Raw genomic sequence first — 25,951 nt, 5'->3', positions numbered from 1 at the left:
CATGGGTACAGGAGAAGGTCCGGTACATGGGTACAGGAGAAGGTCCGGTACATGGGTACAGGAGAAGGTCCGGTACATGGGTACAGGAGAAGGTCCGGTACATGGGTACAGGAGAAGGTCCGGTACATGGGTACAGGAGAAGGTCCGGTACATGGGTACAGGAGAAGGTCCGGTACATGGGTATAGGAGAAGGTCCAGTACATGGGTACAGGAGAAGGTCCAGTACATGGGTACAGGAGAAGGTCCAGTACATGGGTACAGGAGAAGGTCCAGTACATGGGTACAGGAGAAGGTCCAGTACATGGGTACAGGAGAAGGTCCAGTACATGGGTTTAGGTATTGTAGGTATTATACGACCATCTCAATGAATGAAAGTAAAAGGACTTTATTGTCAACAGGCTACGCGTTTCGACACCGAACCGGCGTCTTCCTCAGGCCAATACATGGTTAGTTATAAGTATTCATTATATTTCCGTAGTTTTTTTAGTCGTTCTGTAACCAGTGACGCTTGAGTTTTTTGTAATTTTAATGTTATATTATGGTATTTTAAAACAAACATACACTTATAACTAACCATGTGACCGTATGATTACTTACAGATATGTATATATAATATATATTATTCTGTTTTTTTAACTTTTTTTCGGGGAAAACTCCTTAGTGACACGGCAGAACGAATCTGACATAAGAGATGTACATTTGTAATACGTAAAACATTTTTGAATTATCATCGCCATTCCCTTCTTTTATATGTATAATCATTATGTATGTATGTTTTGACAGTTATTACAATGTTGTTTTCTCGTGACCTTTAACCTGTTTTCTGGCGGTCTTTTTCCTTGCCCTCTTGTATAAATAGGCAGGAACCGCACACTCTGTATTGGCCTGAGAAAGACGCCGGTTCGGTGTCGAAACGCGTAGCCTATTGACAATAAAGTCCTTTTACTTTCATTCATTGAGATGGTCGTATAATACCTACAATACCTTTATTTAAGCAGCGCCGTTGGTCCATTTTTTCAACTACTCTATGGGTACAGAGTAGATCTCATACATGGGTGTACAACAACAGATCCTACGTATATAGTCCTGCACAGATTCCATAACATTTAGAGCATGTAAGTGAAGAGGTTTAGAAACTATAACAGGTCTGTTGAGCTGGAAAAAAAAAAACAGATTCACAGTGACAAAAAATAACTTTGGGCACTACTAACATTTAGCAGCAATGTATCCACTCCCTCATACAAGGTCAAGAAGCAACAGAAGGTCAAAATGTTGCCATTTTATAATCAAACTTCTTGATGACCGTATACAGCTGAATATATGGGAGCGGACACCTCACATGCATTTATTAAATAGAAGAAATCATATGTTACCGCCAGCGGCAGCTGCGCCTGGCCATACATATACCGCTGCCGGGAAAATGCAGCATCAAATGTTGGAAAGTAAAGCAAATGTTATTGGACTCACAGAGTAAGGCCTCATTCAGACAGGCATATTGTACTCGTGTCCAGCCGGCATTCCAGATTGACACCTTGACTTCCAGCGGTCCTACAGAACCGAATTAACGGCACCATAGATCCCTATGGTCCTGCAAGTTCAGTAGAACTGTGGGGTTCCAGGTGTTGAATCCACAATACAGACTTTTAAGGTCCTTTTACATTGGCCAATATGGGCTCATTGATCGGCGCTCGTTTGCTCCTTTCACAAGGAGCAGTGATTGGTTATGTATGTGGACAAGCAATCATTACTACGACCGCTTATCCCCATACATTTCTATTATGTCAGCAGCACGTAATATTTATTGCTGCATAAACGAGCGTTTTTCCGTTCATCGGCTGATCGTTGCCCTGTTCACACAGGGCAATAAACGAGAAAGAGTATTTTTATGAACGCTCGTCTGCCCGATCATTGGCCCGTGTAAAAGGGCCTTTAGACATGGGTACAATATGCCCACCAGAATGAGGCCAGTAATATACATGTATAAATTATTTCCTTTTTTAATTAATGACGTGCGCTACAACTTAGGCCTACCTCACGCCAGTATGTTGTGCCAGTCAAGAGGTAGCGTAAGGAAGAGAAAAACGTCATGACTAGCAAGAGGCGCCAAATCATACAGCGTGTCTACCACTGAGGTAAATTTGGCGCAGCTTTTGCCTGCCTGATCTAGTTTTAAGATGTCTAAATTTCAGACAATAATAATAATTTTGATATGCACGTACGCACGCAATAAAGGGTAACTCCACCCAAAATCCTTCCCTTGATTTTAGTTCATTATACTGACCCAACTTCACACTTCTCCCTGTGTCTCGGTGGATGGGAGTGTTACCATTTAATTTGTTGTTATTCCCACCATAAGAGAGATTTCATTTGCATGTGAAAAAGAAGCCCCTAAATGTGAGTGATTTACACAATTCCTGCAAAGAACAATCCCGGCACAATGTCTAATAAAACTATTTATAAGAGGAGGGGGTGTTAATCCACAACATGTGTATTCATCTTAAATTGGAAAGAAAATGAGAATAATCTGTGCTGAGATTACCAGTGAAAGCTATTTGTAGGCGCATACCAGCGTAACCGCTCAGCTCCGAGAAGAAAAGAATCTCATTTTAAAAGCATCTATTTTTAAGCCACAACAACTGGATCTGACTCCACATTCCTCGTGAAACTTTCTGGACCCGGCAAATACAAAGAAATCCAGCAGAGGACAAAGAAAATTCCTTGTGTACTTAAGTGATTTGTGTAGATGCCCCCTACTGGGCATAGAAAGATCAGACTACTCTGCACATAGTCTGCAAAAGTCATCAGGGCACTTGTTACTGGCGAAGTCCAGATTGCAGGAGTCCGGTTTCAGTAGGATTGTTAGACGCACAATAGAATAAAGGTGTCTGAGGAAGTTGGAAAAAACGTGGTTGTGGCTGCGAGTTGTATATGTTATATCCATGCATTTGCAACCCGAATAGTCATGTGCCTGAACCCTTGGGCTATGTTCACACGACGGATTAGGAGGCAAGGAAATCAGCGTCAGACCTCTATGTGTTACATCTACGAATTAGTCTCATTCATTGGGGCTAATTTGATTGTTAAACTCCACCAGATTTATTTTTTTCAAGCATCGTTTCCGCATTGGAAATTCCGCCCGAAAACCTGCGCCACAATTTGGTGCGGTTTTTCAGGCGGAATTCCCTGCGGGTTCTAGGAAAGATACGCAGAATACTTCTATGCAGCCTATCCGCCCAGTGTGCGCAAACCCTAAGGCTGGCCAGAAGTTGTCTACATATTCAGGGTCTATGTCAACGCCACACACCCATACCACTCCCTCGTGGTCCTGCTAAGCTGAACTACATGGCTGATCTCTGGCATGTGTACACAGGCCAATGATCCGGAACAAGCGTTCGTATGTGCACTCATTCGCCCAATCACTGGCCCATGTAAAAGTGCCTTTAGGCCCAATTCAGACACACACATATTGTATACATGTTTAAAGGGGTTGTACAGAATTAAAACAATATGACTGCCTTCTTCAAAAACAGCGCCTCTCCTGTCCACAGGTTGCTTGTGGTAATGTAGCTTAGCCATATTCACTGTAATGTAGCTGAGCTGTAATACCAGACACAACCCATGGACAGGTGTGGCGCCGTTACCGGAAGCAAGAAAGTTTTTTGTTTTTTTTTAAACAGTCCATATTGCGCATGTATCACTCAGACTCATCTACTGAACTTACAGCAACTTATCTATACATACCGACTGTTAAACACGGGTACCATACGCCCAAGGCTGAGTCTTCCTAATAAATGCCTATAATGCAAAACTCATTTCACTCGAGCTTTTCTTTAAATTTTGAAGCGAAGAAACCCTAAAGCATTAGGATATTTTCATTACATGCAATTCTCTAGCGTCTTCTCACGACCAGAATCCGCCTCCTCCCATCTACACCACCATTTACAATGGTCTACAATTTGCCTATAGGCTACCAGACTGTGGTAAAACAATGCGCCGTGAACGCAGCATCAGGAGAAATGCTGATCCCCATGTAAATGAGCCGTGTTTCTTGTAATAGGTTGTCAGTATAAGATCTCGCTGTGTAATACAGCAATGCTCCTTTCTCCTTCCCATCATGTCATGTCCAATTAGCAGTATACAAGGGCAACTATTCACTTAAAAACTGCTGGAAGGAAAATTCTGCTGAATGGGCAGTTACCGGCAGATGACAAAACGCTGCGGCCTGGTCAGCCCCCGACCAAACCACGAAGAGATGGTAAATATGGCAAGTACACAAGAACTTCAGCTTCAAGAGCAGAACACACACAATCAACGACAGCAGGGGGATGCCAAATACAATCTCCGCAGTGGTGTTTATAAAGAGCTAGAGCCCCCTGCTGGTCGTATGGAGAAGAACATACCACTTTCTGATAAAGAGTCTGTATAATCCTATGGTCACATTCACACACTGCAACCAGGTGGCATCTTTTTCGCTGCCGTTTTACTGCCGTGCCCTGTGATATTGCCTGGGGAAGGAGCTGGTCCAGCTCCGAAACGCGTCACTTGTATCAATCATATCTTATTAAAGAACTTTCATTTAAATAGTGTTTGCCTCTTTGCTATGCGACACTAAGAAACCAGCACTACACCACTTCAAAAGGGAACAGCGCCGATCCTACCTAGGGCTGATTTTTTTAGATACTCCCACCTGTGCAAGGTGTCTCACAATACTGCTATCATTCTGGAAACCGGACAAAGAATTTTGCATCCGGCACAACCCGTGGCCTGCAGTTCCCTGGAAAATCCACAAACTATATCTACAGGGGGGTCGTGATCCTAGCACAACATCACCAGGTGAGAAATTTCCTACAATATCACCTATTCCACATCCTACGTGGGCAATGCCCTATGTTTGCGCCATTTTGTACCCCATTTTCCTTTCAGCTTCACTCTCTGCTGTTTTTAACATTTAAGAGACTAGAGAATAGTGTTTAAGAAAATCCTTATCACAGTCTGCATTATAGGGGCTATGTCATCAGGACAACCCCATCTGAAAATGAAGCCGTTATTGCCAGGCTAAGTTGCGGACAGAAAGACATTTTCCATGCAGAGTTCAATGCAGGGGGAATGTAGTATTACACAGCGTTCATTCAAACAAATGGCAGTCCATGAGATACATGGATGGGCCAGGTCCGCTATGATACTCAGCAGATGTGGTTTAGAGGGTGGTCCCTAGGGCATATTGTAAAGCCCCCGGCAGACTACTCAACTTCTCCGCCGGCGTCCTGGGGCTTCTGCCACATGTGTGCACCCTGGCAGCCTCTTAAAGACCCAGCGCACGCATTCACAGTCTTTCCCAACCAATCCCTGATGCTCTGTACTTATTTAAGGCAGCCTCACTGGTCATCTGGTGCCTGAGCAACTTTAGTGCAACTTAGTTTGCTCCTGCCAAGGTTTCTGTGCGTCTCCTGCTACCAGTTTGCATCCTGCTGTAAGTCTGAAGACCCGCTATCAGGTACGAACTGTGACCTCAGATCTATGCCTGCCTGCCATGGTATCATCTGCCAGTGCCTGTACCCACGGTGTAATTCACCGTCATCTCCTGGTCCACTGTGCCAGCTGCTACTCACACCGGGACCACCGCCCTGGAATCCGCAGGGTATTTTGTCCAAAAAAGCGCACCAAACTGTGGTGAAGTTTTTCGGGCAGCATGTCCGATGCGGAAATCCTGCAGGCTTGAAAAAAAAAAAGAAAAAAAAAAAAAGTTTATACTTCCCCCGGCCGTAGTGATGGCAACACGTCCTTCTCTCCTGAGCGTAGCCCAGCCTCCTGGGATGATGCTGTAGTCCATGTGACCGCTGCAGCATTTGATTGGCTGCAGTAGTCACATGGAATGAAAAGTCATCTCAGGAGGTCGGGCTGTGCTTAGAATAGAGGATCAAGTCGCGATGACAACGGGCGGGTTAAGCAATAACTTTTAATTCATTTCAAATTTAAAAAAAATTATTTCTTCTCACTTGCGATTCTTGCGGTGGAATCGCATAGTTTTTGCCAGAAAATTTGCAACACACATAGCTCCTTGTTGCAGCTTCTACCTCCCCATTAAATTCAAATTCAATGGAACAAAAGAGCAGCGATTCCACAGCATAAATTGACACGCTGCAGCTCAAAAAAACCGCATCGCAGGTCAATTTTTTCAGAGACACAGCAAAACTGCTGTAGGAGAATGATGTGCAACGGTTTAACCTGCAGCCAATATTTTAAGACAGCGGATGATTCATACCTAAAAAAAACTGTGGCTGTCTTTAGCGTTAATGAATATTTCCACTTACCATTTAAAAGGATTTTCCCATCCCAGAAAATAATGGCATACTACCAGCAAAAGCCATCACTTTCAGATTGGTGGGGGTCCAACTGGCAGGAAACAATCTGGAGGATAAAGGGGATGCAGCAATGGCAAGGAGATGTGGCCCGACACAGTTTTTACCTGCAAAGCGGAACCCCGGCCACCCATTGTACAGGAAATTGCAACAAAGCTTAATTAAAGCAAATGCGGCCGTGCTGCAGTTCACTGCACAGTGGGTGGCCGGAAGAGCCGCTGACACAGGTAAAAGGGGATGCAGCGGTAAATCCGTGTTGTGGTCCCTTTATTCTCAGGTATGGAGCAATGTGGCCCCTTCATTTGGAGGTCCCGTCAGTTGAGCCTTTAATAAACAAATATGGGAATGGAACCCAGTTTAGGGGAGAAGGGACACATTTGGTGAAGAAGTTTTTGGGAACGTGTCCCTTTTTCCCCTATGCTGGCCTCTATTCAGATTTTTGGTAATTAAGGACGAACAGGAGAACACAACCCCTGAGCACAAGTTTGCATGCAGAAGTTTTTGGCAATGTCCCTGAAGAAAGAGAAAAAAAAAAAAGAATTTCAGAGAGAAAAAGAACTGAGGATCTACGTACCATTTTGCAATGTTTGGGCTCGCGATTCCTTTCCCAAATTTGTGTGAAATCCCCCGACAAGTGTGGAAGATTTACCAATCCCTGTAAAAGATTGAGAAAAAAAAAAAGTTAAACATTTGCTATGCAGACTAAACTAAAAATGTGGAGTATAAAAATGTCTTCATTTAATTAGCTGTAAATAAATCCCTTCACTAAATGTAAAATAAATCCTTTCACTGAACTTTACAAGGGCAAATACAAACCTAAACTTCCTAAAAACTATTAAAGTATTGGCACGTTCTTATGAAAACTGTAAAAACAACAATACAGACACAAAAAAGTTGTATTCTAAATTTAAACACTGCCACCTAGTGTACAAATAATAAACTGCAACACATTCTGTCTCGAAAAGCAGTCCATGTCACATCTATCTCCCCCTACTCGCACATAAACATGTCTGTTCAGATCAGTCGACCATGCATGTCGCTTCTGGGGAACAACAGATCAGGCAAGTTAAATTTCAATATTCCCAATCCTTGTTTGTCCCGACGGCAGACAATGAGGGGAAGTCGTATTGATCACACACATCAGATTATCGGTGAATTTATCGAATGTGCATAACTTTCTTAAAGAGAACCTTTCACCTGCCCATACATGTGCAGCTGAGTGCAGCATGTCAGGCTTTGTTCACACGCTTAGCAAAAGACATCTGAAAATACGGAGTGGTTTTCAAGGAAAAACCGCTCCTGATTTTCAGCCGTTTTTTACGGACGTTTTTGGAGCGGTTTTTCTGTAGTCAATCAAAAACGGTTTAAAAAAATGGCTCAAGAAGTGACATGCACTTCTTTTTACGGGGCGTCTTGTTACACGTCGTTTTTTCAAAACGGCCGCGTAAAAAAAACGCCCCGCCGGAACAGAACACTGCGTTTTCCATTGAAGTCAATGGGCAGATGTTTGGAGGCGTTTGGCTTCCGATTTTTTGGCCATTTACGGCCCGAAAATAAGCAGTGTGAACATACCCTAATAGGCAGGGCTATACAAACCCTGGGGCACTTTAATTTTTTTTCCTACCCTCCTCGGTTATTTAGATATCGGTTGCCGTTATATTTGGCGCCCGATATTTAAATAACCCCCTGAACTGTCAATGGGGCGTGTAATGGCAAGGGGATGTGTAACATTGCTGTGACACTGTCCAATCACCTACGGACAGTGTTACAGCAAGAGCTGGAGAGGAGAGTGTGTGCACGCACGCGCAGAGCTGTGCGCGCATGCGCACGCTCTCACTCTTCATCTCTCGGCAGACCAAGTACAAGACTGTGTGATCTCTCGCCAGAGATCAGTCTTATCCTTGTCTGCCGAGAGCTGAAGAGAGTGCGCGCATAGCTCCGAGCTGCTTGTACGCGCGCACACGCTCTCCTCTCTCCAGCCCTTGCTGTGGCATTGTCCGTAGCGGATTGTACAGTGTCACAGCCATGTTACACGCGCCATTGACAGTTTAGAGGGATATTTAAATATCGGGCACCAAATATAACGGCACCGATATCTAAATAACGGAGGAGGGTAGGAAAAAAATTAAAGTGCCCCAGGGTTTGTGCAGCCCTCCCCATTACATGCTGCACATGTATGGGGGGGGGGGGGTGAAATGTTCTCTTTAAATGTCAAAGAAAGATTTGTGCAACTCTGGATTCTACATTCACTTTCTCAAATAGTACTTTTGTAACTTTTCCAGTGTTCAGTCCATTTACTGCAAATTGCTTGATCCTTAAAAGGAAATTCCCATAAATAGAGCCGGAGGGACCATGGAAGCGTCAGGGTCATGCACACAATGCATATTACGTGCGGTTTCGCCACGCGCATTTGCACGCATCAAAACCGCAGTGTAATACAGTACCAGCATAGTCAATGAGATTCCAGGTAATCTCATGTCCACGCTGCGGTATTTTTTGGGACGTAAATTGACCCGCGGTGCGTATATTCGAAACCATGGCATGTCAATTTATCGCGCGATTCCTCTTGTGAATTCTATCCCAGGAGTTCTACAGAAATATGCAGCAAAACCCGCAGCATGAAAACGCAGCGATTTACACAGCAAAACCGCACTGAAAAATGCATAAAAAAATGCACCTTGCGTTTTTTTCTGCAAATTTCTTTTGGTTTCCTGCGGTTTTGCTGCGTATTTTCCCGCAGCAAAATATGCAACGTGTGCATGTAGCCTCAAGGTAAATATATGTTTGTTCTTTTTTTGCAGAAGGAAGATCCATAAGCAAATCCGCCCCAAAATCTACGCAAAAAAAATCTGCCTTGTGTGGACTCGGCCTAACACTGGATGTAACTCATTACCAGTACGAGAGAAGTAATGCAATGTATTTACAACATTACTCAATTAACAAAGATTATTGACATGTCTCTGACAGACAAAGTTTTGTTCACAGGCAATAGTTGGAATGATTGATCCGGACTCTATACTGTCCATGTGTGCCCTATGTTATCTAAAATTGCACTTCCTTGCCATTGATGTCTCCAAGAAAGCAGCTCCAGCATTGACGGCAGAAAAACAAGGCGAGTATAATTATTGCAGGTAGCGCTGAAGACTTCTGGCCAATTACATATGTATTAGGAAGAAAAAAAAAGGACATTTTACATAAGAGCAAAAAAAAGAAGACGACTAGGTAACAAAGCGTCAGTAAGAACTACTATTAGTTCAATTAACTGTAGAAGTTCAGCAACCTGGAGCAACGGAAAATAACTCATACCGTAGAATGTGACTACATGTATGCCATTAAATCACAAGACCGACAGTCAAATCCTAAAATAGGGGCGGACTGATAGGAAGAGGCGAAGCAGAATCAAAGGTGGCTAGTTAAGGCTTAAATGGAAGGAGTCCTAACTCAGGAGGGTATTGTTGAGCTGGGCCGTGAGATATCCAAATGTGCCGACATCGGCGACACGGTGGTGTAGATCTGACGATGGGTGTTTCCAAAAGGGCGAAGAGGAATTCAGCAGCTGTTAAAAAAAATGAAGGAGCAACTTGGTGGCACGTTTCATATACAGGGAGGAAATTCAGCAAGTATGTTAGGGAGGGTGTCAGATCGAGAGTGAGAATCTGAGAAATCAAAGCCTCTCAAACCGGGTCGGTGCTAGTGAAGACTTCCATATAGGCAGCACAGGCTCTGACCAGCGTACAAGCCCAGGACAGCGCTACTTTACATCTTAAGTCTATGAAGTACAATGGTTCAATACAGCCGTGTTGTAATGGATGACTGGCCGGCAGCCAGGGTGTGTGATTGATTTCCCGTCCTGCTGTAATGGGTCTGATCAAGGTGCAGATATAAAGAGGTTTTCAAACTCCAGTGACGGGAAGAGCTCCGGAGCTGATATTTGCTTTACATAATAATGTTACTAGCAAAAGACCAGACTCCTCGCCAGACACACGCACAGTCAGAAAGATCAATTTTCTGACATTTGTTGATTTTCCGCTTATGTCAAGTTGCTAAGAGCAAATCTAATTAGAAAATGTAAACCCAATTCTACTCTTATTTGTCACAGGCCCCGCTTCAGAGAAAGCAAGAGGCAGCGGGAAATAACATGAAATATTAGGTAGGAGACAATGCTTTCTATTCATGTCCTGCCCGGCGTAGATAGAAATAGCAAACAAGCAGGGTTATAAATGCATCGGTCATTATTTTACCATATTATACATTGGATATTGTATTAAACACAATGGAGGTTCCCCAGCTCATATATTAGGTAACAGCCAGTGGCGTAGTTATAGGGGTCGCAACTGCACCGGCAGCGCTCTGGCTGGAGACTCCGGGACTGGAGAAGCCCCTAAATATACTGCCCATATATGGACAGTGACGTCATGGGCTCAATCACTCCCAGAGTCCTTGGCCAGGGCGCTTCCCATGATCTGGCCAGAGACACCGTAGTTGAAAGCCCCTGACATCACTGCCCACATATGGACAGTGCTGACAGGGGCTTCCCCAGGCACAGCGCTTAAAGTAGCAATGTGCCCAGGGAGTTCGGGCGACATATTCCACTGTATGCCTATACACTTGCATAGGTTGGTACCTTTCGTTGGAAGTACACCTCAAGACTCCTCCCGATATATACCTCTGACGGAAGGAAAAAACGTGATGTGAACATGCCCGAACCTTTTTTTCAAATGAAACCTGCCGACGATTAGCCGACAGCAACAGGTCTGGCTTCTGAAGTTGTGGATGGCTACACACTCCCACTGCAGCGACCGCTACAGGAGAATTACAGTATAGCATGCTGGCCATCCGAGCGGGCATGTTTATTGGGGGGGGGGGGGGGTTGTTTAAATGAATGGACAACCATATAATACATGGCTGGGCCACGTATGCCAGAGTGAGAGACTGACTTTTTTTTTTCTCAACCCAAAAAGGCACATGGAGAAAGGTTGTCTTATGGAGACAACTCCCTTATGTGAACATATATAGCTTCTTCAAATTGCCATTATGCCTGCACTTCTTTTGGCTTCCTGGTGGTTCTGGCATCTGCACTACTTGTTAGGTCCTACTTAGAATATATTGTTAGATGGGAAAAATAAAAATGTTCTCCGTTGGTTTTGAACCCAAGACCTCATTGCTGCAAGGATACAATCTAACCACTGAGCCACAGCCATATAAATACATGCACTAGGGCAATTAAATAACATTTAGGCCCCATGGCCACGACTGTAAAAAAAAAGTCTCCGTAATTGCGGACAGTAATAAGGTCCGCAATTACGAACCCATTCGCTTCGATAGGCCGTGCTCCCATTCTTTGTATGGGAAAATGGGTCGAAACTGCGGGCCACAGTCGTCGGTGTCCGCATTGGCGGACCGTGAGTACGGGCACGGCCGTGTGCATGAGGCCTAAATCTGACATTGAGATTAAAGGGATTGCCCAGGATTAGAAAAACATGGCTGCTTTCGTCCAAAAACAGCACCATACTTGTCCACAGGTTGTGTGTGGTATTGAAGCCTAGCTCTACTCACTTCACTGGAGCTGAGCGGCAATACCAGACAACCCATGGACAGAAGTGGCACTGTTTTTTGGAAGAAAGTAGTCATGTATTTCTAAACCTGGACAACCCTTTTATGGCCTCCTTCACTCACAGATTTTTTTTTTGGTAATTAAAACTGCATGAGGCCCAATGCTCACGACCGTGCCAGTAATACTTATAAAAGTATAGGGGCACGGGCCATAAAATAAAAAACTAGGACAGGTTTCTACGGCACGGACATACAGGAAGGTGTCCGTCGGCCATAGAAATGAATGGGCCCCTAATTATGGTCGATTTCACGGTCGTGTGCATGGGGCCTAAAAGAACAGCGATAAAAACGCGCGTCGTTTAGCCATCGTTCACACATGGCGTAATTTTTTCACATTTTCCGCGTGGAATTCTGTACCGAAAGTCTGCCAGAGTACAGTACAATGCAAGTAAGGGCCCATTCACACGAATGCGAATAATGTCCGTGCGCTGCGCATGGAAATCACACGCAGCTCAGGAATTGATTTCAATGGGTCCGTTCACACATACGCAAGTTTTCACGCAGCGAGAGTCCGTGCATGAAACTCACTGCATGTCCTATATTGGTTTGTATTCACGCACCTACGCGCCGATTAAAGTCAATGGGTGCGTGAAAACCACGCACCGCACAAGCATGCACATCCGTGTGCGGTGCGTGATTTGTGTATCAATTCAATTGAAAATAATAATAAAAAAAAAAAGAAGATGTGCTTTGCGAGTGCGTGAATCTGATACGATCGTGTGAATGTAGCCTTAGGCCTAATTCACACAAGCATGTCCATTTTGCGCGCTTAAAAAAATTCACCGTTTTCCGCACGTTGCAGTTCCATGTGACATCCGTGTAAGGTGGGCATCTGCGTTTTTTACGCGCGTATGTCATCTGTATCTCACGCGTTTTTTCCGTCAGCAAAAAAAACTGAAGAAGGTGTTTCTCTTTTTCTCATTTCTTTAACAACTGTTGCGTGAATCACGGACAGCACATGGATGAGCGTCCGTGTGCTGTCCGTGATTTTCACGCGCCCATTGACTTCAATGGGTGCGTGATGCGCAAAAATCGCTCAAGTATAGGACATGCAGTGAGTTTCACGCAGCGGACGCGCGCTGCGTGAAACACAATGTCTGAATGGCCCCATTGAATTGCATAGGTCCGTGTGACGTCCGTTGTTTTAACGCGCGTAACACGGACGTGAAATAGGCTCGTGTGAATAAGGACTAAGTGGATTTTTTTTTTACAGAACTCCATTCACCCGTACTGCAGAATTTTTATTTATTTTCCATGACAGATAAGAATTTGTTTAGGTATCCTTTTTAGGGTATGTTCACACGTAAACACTGCAGATTTTCTGCAAAGGTTTCCATTGCGGAAAATCCGCAGCATATTACAGTAGCAGCAAAGTGGATGAGACGTGAACAAATCTCATCCAGATGTGGTGTAAAAATTCAGCCGAAAAAACGTTCATAAATGGACCTCTGGTGCGTTTTTTGTTTTTTTAATGCGCAGCATGTCAATTTATGCTTTGGAATCGCTGCTTTTCTGTTGCGGATCCTCCCCAATAAATTCAATGGGGAGGTAAAACCCGCAACAAATAGTAAATGTTGCAACGGAAAAGCTGCGATTACATCGCAAAAATCGCAACTCAGAAAAATTTTCAGTGCAGCCGGCCTCCTAAGGGCATGACCACACATGGCGGAATTCCTCCGCAACTGTCCGCATCGATGCCGCACAGAATCTGCGTTGCAGATTCTGCAGCGGATCTGCACAAAATGTGCAGTACATTGATGCGGACTGGCTGCTGCAGACTGCGGGAAAAGTGCTTCCCTTCTCCCTATCAGTGCAGGATAGAGAGAAGGGACAGCACTTTCCCTAGTGAAAGGAAACGATTTTCATACTTACCGGCCCTTGTCTTGGTGACGCGTCCCTCTTTCGGCATCCAGCCCGACCTCCCTGGATGACGCGCCAGTCCATGTGACCGCTGCAGCCTGTGCTTTGCCTGTGATTGGCTGCAGCCGTCACTTACACTGAAACGTCATCCTGGGAGGCCGGACTGGAGACAGACGCAGGGAGTTCTCGGTAAGTATGAACTTATATGTTTTTTTACAGATACATGTATATTGGGATCGGTAGTCACTGTCCCGGGTGCAGAAACAGTTACTGCCGATCGCTTAACTCTTTCAGCACCCTGGACAGTGACTATTTACAGACGTCTCCTAGCAACGCTCCCGTCATTACGGGAGCCCCATTGACTTCCTCAGTCTGGCTGTAGACCTAGAAATACATAGGTCCAGCCAGAATGAAGAAATGTCAAGTTAAAAAAGCAAGACGTATCCGCAGCACACATGACATGTGCATGACAGCTGCGGACTTCATTGCGGAACTTTGAATCTCCATTGAAGTCAATGGAGAAATTCCGCCATGAGTCCGCCACTGCTCCGCAACAGACAGAGCATGCTGCGGACACCAAATTCCGCTCCGCAGCCTATGCTCCGCAGCGGAATTGTACGCATCGTGTAAACGAACACTGCTAATTTAAAGTGAAAGTCAATGGAGAAACGGCTCCGCTGCGGATTAACGCTGCGGAGTGTCCGCAGCGGAATTTAAGTGGAATTCCGCCATGTGTGAACCCGCCCTAAGATGACATGTCATCCCATGTGACTGTGGCAGCCAATCACAGGCAGCAGCAGTCACATTGGCTGCATCGTCATCCCAGGAGGCCGGACAGGACGGGAACAGATCAAAGGGTCGATATGACGACGGAGACCAGGGTAAAAATAAAAAGTTTTTATTTTCAACTACGGTTTTCCACAGCGGAGATTCCGGTCGAAAAACGACACCACAATTTGGTGCGGAATTCTCTGCGGGTTTCAGGTCGGATACGCCAAGTACATTTAACGCAGCATATCCGCCCCGTGTGAATATGGCCTAACAGTCAGTTTTCGCTTTTGTAGATCAGGCTTTTAATGTTCCTCGTTCTATTTGTTTTAAATCCTATATAGAAGATTAAAATAAATTAAAATTCTATTTTAGGGTTGCATCACATATGAAACTTAGGGCTCATGTACACGGAGAAGCTCTCTGATCTGGCTCATAGAGAGGGATTCCAAAATAAAGGACCCCCATCTATAACATCTATAGGCCCATATAGGATATATGATAAGAGTGGGACAACCCCTTTAACCCATTCACTACCAAAGACATATACAGTATCGCTTGCTGTGACTAGAATATAAGAATATTAGATATATTAGCTTTCAAAGAATACGAGGCTTAGACCTCTAGGTGCAATATTCAGGGCGCAGCACTCATTTGAAGTCAGGGAGGAGGATGAAAGGTTTTACTTCTTGGTTTTGTGTCTATAAGGGCCTGTGCATGGCACATTTTTTACTTCGATTGTACATATACCTCCCACAGAAGGATGCAAAGTATCCCATTGCATCGGCATACAGTGGGATACGTCACCTGAACCCACCAAGGCAGAGCGCTACCTGAAGCGATGTGTCTGGGAAGCTCCTAACATCAGTCCATACAGGGACAGTGATGTCAGGAGCTACAATGCGGGACTTCTCGTACAGGGCATCGCAAACGCTCTGGCCGGGGACTCTAGCTCTAGAGAAGCCCCTGATGTCACTGCCCATATACGAACAGTGATGTCAGCAGCGTTACAACGCGAGAGTCCCTGGCGAGACCATCCGAAGTGCTAATGGAGCCCTGTGGGCATGTTTAGCGTGTATGTCGGTAGCTATAATGAAGTATATATACGATTAACATAGGCCTCAAAGGTGATGTCCACAGGCCTTAAAAGGAACCGGTCACCAGCATTTCACCTATTGAACTCTCCTCACCTCTCGCTGGCCGATGCAGTCAAAAGTTCATTGGCGTTATCCCCGCTCCTAAACTCCTCCTCCAACTGGAAATAACGGTCTGCAAAATTTTTCGGCTATTATGGTAATAATCCGGCAGTTCCTCTTATTATGCCCGCTCACCGCCGCAAACTGGCCCACCCTGAATGACGAAATCTCGCCTGAGATAGCGCGCATGCGCCGTTCGTGTATGGTCCGACACCCTTCCCTGCCTCGTCTGGGCCTCAAATCTAGTTACTGCACATGCCCCACTATTGTGTCCTGTTGTGCGCACGCACCAGGACAGGACATCGATGCGCCAACGCGGAATTGTGTGTGTGCTGGGGGGAGATGAGGAGCTGTCAATCAAAAGGAGGCGGGTTAATATCTTGAACTTTCATTTTAGGTGGTGTTATGCATCTCTGTTTGGATTAGACTTTTAGCCAGAAACACCACTTAAGCATTTTTTTACACTTTACTTTTTGATGCAAAATTGCATGAAGGTGCATGAGTGGAATTGTTACAATATGTTCATAAAATATAGCTGAATCGGGGTATAAGATTTTTTTTATTTTATAATTCAGGTTTTATTTCTGTATGGCAATGCCAATTAGGTTGTCACGATACCAGAATTTGGACTTCGATACTGATACTTTGTGTAGTATTGCGATTCTCAATACCAAAACGATACATTGCCATTATAAAAAAACCTTCCATTTTCTGATGAGGCACGTGGTTTGATGAATTTTGAACCTCCATGTGCCTCACATTAATAGTAATTAACCCCATCATGTAGCTCACAGTCATAATGGACAACATTGGGTTAATGTGTAAGGTGCATGATGGGGTTAATTACTATTAATGTGAGGCACATGGAGGTTCAAAATTCATAACACCTCGTGTCTCACATTAATAAGTGAAAGAAAGCAGTTTTTATTTTTTTTACAGCGTATGCATCATAAATGACAATATACATTTGTTGTGCAGGTTATTAGGGTCGCGACGATACCGAATATGTGTATATTTTATGTATTGAGTCTTTTATTTTAATGTTTATTTTTAAAAAGTGTGTATTTTTTCACTTCTTTTTATTTCAAATTACTTTTTTATTTTTAAACTTTAATGTACTGGCATACAGAAGCAGAGCGGGTGCCATAGTCGCCGGGTCTCTGCTGTGTTGCACAGCAGGGACCCAGTGGCAATGCTTGTGATCAGAAAAATTTCTGATCGCAAGCATTTAACCCCTCAGACGCCAGTGTCAGATGTGATCACCGGCATCTGAGGTTTTTTTTACTGCCCCGTTCCGTTGATAGAGACAGCTCTGATACACATACTGTAACTAACGATCCAAGTACCTGTGTCCGTCACATGACCATGGACAGAATATTATCCTCTGGAAGTAAACAATGAATGTTCCTACTAAATAACAGCAATCAGAGATCTTGAAAACAAAAAAATAGTATCAACGGTGATATTCCCTCACCACAAGGATTAGTTACTACTAGTCGATACCCCACAAGAATAAAATAAAAAAAATCACTGGAGTTTGTAATAAAATATAACTTTTACTTAAGCACAATTTAAAAATAGTTAGAATAAAATACATGAATAGTAGACAAAAAAAGAAAATATAATTGTATCCACTGTAGTAGGAAGATATAAGGCCTCATGCACACGACCGTGTTTTTGCGGCCGCAATTCCCCCGAAAATCCACGGGAGAATTGCGGCCCCATTCTTTTCTATGGGGCCGTGCACACAACCGTAGTTTTTGCGGTCCGTGCACGGCCCGGGAGCCCGGACCGCAGAAAGAACGGGCATGTCTTATTACGGCCCGGTTCTGCGGTCCGGGCTCATTGAAAACAATGGCCGCGGCCATGTGCATGTCCCACGATTTGCGGGCGGCCTGCGGCTGACAGTCCGCTGACAGTCCGCAGCCGGCCGACCCGAAAATCACGGCCGTGCACACGGCTACGGTCGTGTGCATGAGGCCTAAGGGGTTCTAAATTGATGGACTCTTCATAGATTACCCTTATAGTATACAATGATTAGTTGCCACAAAATACAATAATTAGGATAGGAGTGTGTATTATATCACAAATCTTTAGGGTTCCCATATTGCATATGTAAACAACTTTATTAAGGACTGTAGTTGCATTGGGGCTTTGCATGATAACCCCTCTACCCGATCCTGTTGTGAACCGCTCTCAATATAGTCGGTTTGTTTGGGGAAATCCCATTGACAGGTCAGAAAGTTCTCCCAATGCGTTTTTTATAGGCTTTAGAATCATCGAGGAGATTAGGCCTTTAAGGGTATGTACACACACAAAATAAAAAAACGTCTCAAAAAACTGAGCCGTTTTCAAGGGAAAACAGCTCCTGATTATCAGACGTTTTTTAATCAAAGTGGCGTTTTTAACGGCCGTGTTTGGTGCGGTTTTTCTATAGAGACTATGAAAAACGGCTGAAGAGGTGACATGCACTTCTTTTTCGCGGGCCACGTAAAAAAAAGCCCCGTCGGAACAGAGGGCCGTCTAGCAACCAAGTGGGATGACAGCAGTGCTGTGACTGGCTGCTAGGGACGACAGCACCTCGGGTCCTCACATTCATCCTCAACCTCAGGATCCACGCAGGAGGGAGTCATAGGAGACGAGGCTGATAACAGTCCAGGGAAACGGCCATATAATGAGGTTACACCAGGAGAAACGGCAACAACATGTTCTCATTGCCCAGGTTTATTCTGTACAGTAGTGGCAAAAACTGAGGACCCATCGCCCTCCACTGAGACAATGGAGATACTGCCTTTTAGATCAAGAGTCCCAAGATATGCCAGGGAGCTGTACCCTACTGCTGCCCAACTGTGCAAAAATGGTTGTGTCCATTGTAGACCCTTTATAAACAGTGCTGTGCCCCACTGCTGCCCACTATTTACAAACCACTGTGCCCTGCTGCTGCCCGCTACATACAAGCCACTGTGCCCCGCTGCTGCCCGCTATATACAAACCACTGAGCCCCCCTGCTGCCCGCTATATAAAAACCACTGTGCCCCCCTGCTGACCGCTATATACACACCACTGTGCCCCCCTGCTGACCGCTATATACACACACCACTGTGCCCCGCTGCTGCCTGCTATATACAAACCACTGTGCCCCCCTGCTGACCGCTATATAAAAAGCACTGTGCCCCGCTGCTGCCCACTATATAAAAAGCACTGTGCCCCGCTGCTGCCTGCTATATACAAAGCACTGTGCCCCCCTGCTGACCGCTATATACAGACCACTGTGCCCTGCTGCCCACTGTATACAGACCACTGTGTCCTGCTGCTGCCCGCTATATACAGACCACTGTGCCCTGCTGCTGCCCGCTGTATACAAACCACTGTGCCCTGCTGCTGCCCGCTATATACAGACCACTGTGTCCTGCTGCTGCCCGCTATATACAGACCACTGTGTCCTGCTGCTGCCCGCTGTATACAGACCACTGTGCCCTGCTGCTGCCCGCTATATACAGACCACTGTGTCCTGCTGCTGCCCGCTGTATACAGACCAGTGCCCAGCTGCTGCCCGCTATATACAGACCACTGTGCCCTGCTGCTGCCCGCTATATACAGACCACTGTGCCCTGCTGCTGCCCGCTATATACAGACCACTGTGCCCTGCTGCTGCCCGCTGTATACAAACCACTGTGCCCTGCTGCTGCCCGCTATATACAGACCAGTCCCCAGATGCTGCCCGCTATATACAGACCAGTGCCCAGATGCTGCCCGCTATATACAGACCAGTGCCGAGCTGCTGCCTGCTATATACAGACCACTGTGCCCTGCTGCTGCCCGCTGTATACAGACCAGTGCCCTGCTGCTGCCCGCTGTATACAGACCACTGTGCCCTGCTGCCCGCTATATACAGACCACTGTGCACGGACTATTGCAACAAAATACATAGATGCTGTGCCCCTCTGGCAAAAACTGAGGACCCATCGCCCTCCACTGAGACAATGGAGATACTGCCTTTTAGATCAAGAGTCCCAAGATATGCCAGGGAGCTGTACCCTACTGCTGCCTAACTGTGCAAAAATGGTTGTGTCCATTGTAGACCCTTTATAAACAGTGCTGTGCCCCACTGCTGCCCACTATTTACAAACCACTGTGCCCTGCTGCTGCCCGCTACATACAAGCCACTGTGCCCCGCTGCTGCCCGCTATATACAAACCACTGAGCCCCCCTGCTGCCCGCTATATAAAAACCACTGTGCCCCCCTGCTGACCGCTATATACACACCACTGTGCCCCCCTGCTGACCGCTATATACACACACCACTGTGCCCCGCTGCTGCCTGCTATATACAAACCACTGTGCCCCCCTGCTGACCGCTATATAAAAAGCACTGTGCCCCGCTGCTGCCCACTATATACAAAGCACTGTGCCCCCCTGCTGACCGCTATATACAGACCACTGTGTCCTGCTGCCCACTGTATACAGACCACTGTGTCCAGCTGCTGCCCGCTATATACAGACCATTGTGCCCTGCTGCTGCCCGCTGTATACAGACCACTGTGTCCTGCTGCTGCCCGCTGTATACAGACCAGTGCCCAGCTGCTGCCCGCTATATACAGACCACTGTGCCCTGCTGCTGCCCGCTATATACAGACCACTGTGCCCTGCTGCTGCCCGCTATATACAGACCACTGTGCCCTGCTGCTGCCCGCTGTATACAAACCACTGTGCCCTGCTGCTGCCCGCTATATACAGACCAGTGCCCAGATGCTGCCCGCTATATACAGACCAGTGCCCAGCTGCTGCCTGCTATATACAGACCACTGTGCCCTGCTGCTGCCCGCTGTATACAGACCAGTGCCCTGCTGCTGCCCGCTATATACAGACCAGTGCCCAGATGCTGCCCGCTATATACAGACCAGTGCCCAGATGCTGCCCGCTATATACAGACCAGTGCCCAGCTGCTGCCTGCTATATACAGACCACTGTGCCCTGATGCTGCCCGCTGTATACAGACCACTGTGCCCTGCTGCTGCCCGCTGTATACAGACCACTGTGCCCTGCTGCTGCCCGCTGTATACAGACCACTGTGCCCTGCTGCCCGCTATATACAGACCACTGTGCACGGACTATTGCAACAAAATACATAGATGCTGTGCCCCTCTTCTGCCCACTAGGTACAGTGCTGTGGTGTTTGAATGTGTCTGTCCAGTCCCTGGTCCTCATAATGCTACCACAGCAGCCTGGCACTACACACAGACCATTGCCCGCCCCTCACCTCCTCTGTGGTAGAACTTGTCTGTCACTCACCCTCTGACGACACAAACTGTCCCACCGCCGAGGAGCCGCCGCCTCCAGTCTCCACAAACTGCACCTCTGACACAATAATATTGTCCTCCAGCACCGACCCGCAGCCGGTACACACCGCATCTCCCCGGGCCGCGTCTACATCGATGTCGGTGCATCCGCAGCTCTTGCAGACCCGGCTGCTCATGGTAGCGGCTGCCTGTTACATGTGCTCCGAGAAGTCACTGCGAGAGAAGCAGCCAGCAGCCGGCCCCAGGAACGGCCTACACACGGCGGCGCTGCAGGACGCTTCCCGCTTCAAATCTCGCGTGAATTCAGTGCCGGTCTACAGCAAGCGGTTTACGAACTGTCATTCTGAGAATTCACCACTAGATGACGCTGCAGCACCAAAGCCGAGATTCAGACTGAACTTTTATTTTGTACATTTTGAAACTTTTGTATTAAATAAAAAATATGATGTAATAATGAACAGTATATAATGTAATATTATAGCTACAGGTGTAGACATTGCATTTACGTTTAGGGCATGTTCACATGGCACAAAAAAAAACCAATGTGTCAAATACGCTAGCGTTTCTTTTTAAAATACAAGGGTTTTTGACGCGCTTTCCCCGTGTTTTTTTGTGCGCGCAATTAGAACTCCTGTTGACTACGGGAACATTTGGTGCGTTTTTGGCGTCAAAGAATTGGTTTGCCGCTTTTTTACACTACACGTTTTTTTAAATATGCTTGCATAAAAAAAACCACATTGTATGTACTAACTGTGCGGTCTCCCATTGATTTGAATGGGAAGCTTAAGGGTATGTTCACATGGCCTATTTACGGACGTAATTCGGGCGTTTTTGCCCCGAATTACGCCCGAAAATAGCGCCTCAATAGCGCTGACAAACATCTGCCCATTGAAAGCAATGGGCAGACGTTTGTCTGTTCACACGAGGCGTATATTTACGCGCCGCTGTCAAATGACGGCGCGTAAATAGACGCCCGCGTCAAAGAAGTGACCTGTCACTTCTTTGGCCGTAATTGGAGCCGCTATTCATTGACTCCAATGAATAGCAGCGCTAATTACGGCCGTAATTGACGCGGCGTTCAAGCGCCTGCACATGCCGGTACGACTGAAATTACGGGGATGTTTTCAGGCTGAAACATCCCCGTAATTTCAGCCGTTACGGACGCCCTCGTGTGAACATACCCTTATAATGAAGCTTTTTTTATGCGTATTTCTGCGCGTAAAATACACGTCAAATACACACAGTGTAGCGGTTCTTCAGTGTATTAGAGGCAACACAGAGGCATAGTATGGGCAAATCAAGGACAGTATTGGGGGCACCTTGGGCAGCAGGCTCATTATTGGGGGTAGCAGTAGGTTCTGTATTGGGGTAGCAGCAGGTTCTGTATTGGGGGTAGCAGCAGGCTCTGTATTGGGGGAGCAGCAGTCTCTGTATTGGGGGGAGCAGCAGGTTCTGTATTAGGGGTAGCAGCAGGTTCTGTATTGGGGGTAGCAGCAGGTTCTGTATTGGGGTAGCAGCAGGTTCTGTATTGGGGTAGCAGCAGGTTCTGTATTGGGGGAGCAGCAGGCTCTGTATTGGGGGAGCAGCCGTCTCTGTATTGGGGTAGCAGCAGGTTCTGTATTGGGGTAGCAGCAGGTTCTGTATTGGGGTAGCAGCAGGCTCTGTATTGGGGGAGCAGCAGTCTCTGTATTGGGGGGAGCAGCAGGTTCTGTATTGGGGGTAGCAGCAGGTTCTGTATTGGGGTTGCAGCAGGTTCTGTATTGGGGTAGCAGCAGGCTCTGTATTGGGGTAGCAGCAGGTTCTGTATTGGGGGTAGCAGCAGGTTCTGTATTAGGGGTAGCAGCAGGTTCTGTATTGGGGGTAGCAGCAGGTTCTGTATTGGGGTAGCAGCAGGTTCTGTATTGGGGGTAGCAGCAGGTTCTGTATTGGGGTAGCAGCAGGTTCTGTATTGGGGTAGCAGCAGGTTCTTTATTGGGGTAGCAGCAGGTTCTGTATTGTGGGTAGCAGCAGGTTCTGTATTGGGGGTAGCAGCAGGTTCTGTATTGGGGGTAGCAGCAGGTTCTGTATTGGGGTATCAGCAGGTTCTGTATTGGGGGTAGCAGCAGGTTCTGTATTGGGGGTAGTAGCAGGTTCTGTATTGGGGGTAGTAGCAGGCTCTGTATTGGGGGTAGCAGCAGGTTCTGTATTGGGGGCAGCAGCAGGTTCTGTATTGGGGGAGCAGCAGGCTCTGTATTGGGGGTAGCAGCAGGCTCTGTATTGGGGAGCAGCAGTCTCTGTATTGGGGGTAGCAGCAGGCTCTATATTGGGGTAGCAGCGGGTTCTGTATTGGGGGAGCAGCAGGTTCTGTATTGGGGGTAGCAGCAGGCTCTATATTGGGGTAGCAGCGGGTTCTGTATTGGGGTAGCAGCAGGTTCTGTATTGGGGATAGCAGCAGGTTCTGTATTGGGGGAAGCAGCAGGCTCATTATTGGGGGAAGCAGCAGGTTCTGTATTGTGGGTAGCAGCTGGTTCTGTATTGGGGGAAGCAGCAGGCTCATTATTGGGGGAAGCAGCAGGTTCTGTATTGGGGATAGCAGCAGGTTCTGTATTGGGGGAAGCAGCAGGCTCATTATTGGGGGTAGCAGCAGGTTCTGTATTGTGGGTAGCAGCTGGTTCTGTATTGGGGGAAGCAGCAGGCTCATTATTGTGGGTAGCAGCAGGTTCTGTATTGGGGAAGCAGCAGGTTCTGTATTGTGGGTAGCAGCTGGTTCTGTATTGGGGGTAGCAGCAGGCTCTGTATTGGGGTAGCAGCAGGTTCTGTATTGGGGGAGCAGCAGGCTCTGTATTGGGGTAGCAGCAGGTTCTGTATTGGGGGTAGCAGCAGGTTCTGTATTGGGGTAGCAGCAGGTTCTGTATTGGGGTAGCAGCAGGTTCTGTATTGGGGGTAGCAGCAGGTTCTGTATTGGGGGTAGCAGCAGGCTCTGTATTGGGGGTAGCAGCAGGCTCTGTATTGGGGGTAGCAGCAGGTTCTGTATTGGGGATAGCAGCTGGTTCTGTATTGGGGGTAGCAGCAGGTTCTGTATTGGGATAGCAGCAGGTTCTGTATTGGGGGTAGCAGCAGGTTCTGTATTGGGGTAGCAGCAGGTTCTGTATTGGGGTAGCAGCAGGTTCTGTATTGGGGTAGCAGCAGGTTCTGTATTGGGGGTAGCAGCAGGCTCATTATTGTGGGTAGCAGCAGGTTCTGTATTGGGGGTAGCAGCAGGTTCTGTATTGGGGTAGCAGCAGGTTCTGTATTGGGGTAGCAGCAGGTTCTGTATTGGGGGTAGCAGCAGGCTCTGTATTGGGGGTAGCAGCAGGTTCTGTATTGGGGGTAGCAGCAGGTTCTGTATTGGGGTAGCAGCAGGTTCTGTATTGGGGTAGCAGCAGGTTCTGTATTGGGGGTAGCAGCAGGCTCTGTATTGGGGGTAGCAGCAGGTTCTGTATTGGGGTAGCAGCAGGCTCTGTATTGGGGGTAGCAGCAGGCTCTGTATTGGGGGGAGCAGCAGGCTCTATATTGGGGGGAGCAGCAGGCTCTATATTGGGGGGAGCAGCAGGCTCTATATTGGGGGAGCAGCAGGCTCTATATTGGGGGGAGCAGCAGGCTCTATATTGGGGGGAGCAGCAGGCTCTATATTGGGGGAGCAGCAGGCTCTATATTGGGGGGAGCAGCAGGCTCTGTATTGGGGGGAGCAGGTGCTTTATATGAGTTAGTAGCAGGATCTACATTGGGTGCAGCAGGATGGTCTTGTTAAAGGGCAAAATAGGATTGGGAGTTTGTGTTGCTAGAGTGGATGAGAAAGTGCATGAAAATAAGGGAGCCAAAAATTTCAAATCTATCTATCTATCTACGCTATATGGACAAAAATATTGTGTCCCACTCTTAATCATTGAAATCAGGTGTTTCATTCAGTCCCTTTTGCCACCGGTGGATAGAATCCAGCACCTCGCCATGCAATCGCCTTTACAGATATCTGTGAAAGAATGGGTCGTTGTAAAGAGATCACCGAATTCCAGCGTGGGCCTGTAATAGGACATCACCGTTGTAACAAGTAAATTCATGAAATTTCTTCCCTCCTAGATATTCCCCTGATCAACTGTGAGTGATTTTATTGCAAAGTGGAAGCATTTAGGAACCACAGCAACTCAGCCACAAAGTGCAGACCACATAAGGTTACAGAGCGTGGTCAACGAGTGCTGGGGGGCACAATGCATAAAAGTCGCCAAAACTCTGCTGACCTCCAAACCTCCTCTGGTATTAACATCCGCATAAAAACTGTGCCGGGAGCTTCATGCCATGAGTCTCCAGGACCGAGCAGCTTCATGCAACCCTTTTACCACGTCAAGCATTGGATGGAGTGGTGTAACGGATGCCGCCACTGGGCTCTGGAAACGTGTTCTGTGGAGTGATGAATCACTTTGGGTGAAAGCCTGGAGACCGTTACCCGCCTGACTGCATTGTGCCAACTGTAAAGTTTGGTGGAGGAGGGATAATGCTATGGGGTTGTTTTTCAGAGGTTAGGCCCCTTAGTTCCAATAAAAGGAGATCTTACATTGGTTTCCAGTCCAAGGAAATCCATGACCTATCCTCAGGATAGGCCATTAATATTTCATTGGTTGGGGTCTGAGCCCCAATACCCCTGTCAATCAGCTGCTTTGAAGGGGCCGCAGCGCTTATATGAGCGCTGCTTCCCCTTAATATCTTTTACTGCTCAAACGGTGAATCGCCAACACACCTGTAGTGGCGGTTCACAGTATTACAGCCTTCTCCCATTGAAGTGAATGGGAGAAGGTTGTAATACTGTGAACCGCCTCTACAAATGTGTTGGCGATTCACAGTG

The 25,951-nt window shown here is 46.7% G+C and overlaps 1 protein-coding gene across 3 annotated transcripts in view; it reads right to left on the bottom strand.

The window, feature by feature from the left end:
• Window positions 1-21,412, bottom strand: part of BRF1 (BRF1 general transcription factor IIIB subunit) — a 212,668-nt gene extending 191,256 nt beyond the window's left edge. For 2 of the 3 annotated variants that reach the window (XM_075843797.1, XM_075843798.1), the window contains exons 1-2: window positions 21,089-21,412; window positions 6,934-7,014 (exon numbers count right to left, since the gene is read on the bottom strand). In XM_075843797.1, coding sequence (XP_075699912.1) covers window positions 6,934-7,014; window positions 21,089-21,272 — 265 coding nt within the window. In that variant the 5' untranslated portion in view covers window positions 21,273-21,412. The remainder of the gene's footprint in view (window positions 1-6,933; window positions 7,015-21,088) is intronic. The other variant, XM_075843796.1, reaches the window with a different exon arrangement.
• Between the last annotated feature and the right edge of the window lie 4,539 nt (window positions 21,413-25,951).

The sequence above is a fragment of the Rhinoderma darwinii genome, chromosome 12 (assembly GCF_050947455.1).
Source record: "Rhinoderma darwinii isolate aRhiDar2 chromosome 12, aRhiDar2.hap1, whole genome shotgun sequence".
NCBI lineage: Eukaryota > Metazoa > Chordata > Amphibia > Anura > Rhinodermatidae > Rhinoderma > Rhinoderma darwinii.
Note: the sequence above shows the minus strand (reverse complement) of the source record. Positions and strands in the feature narration are given on the sequence as shown.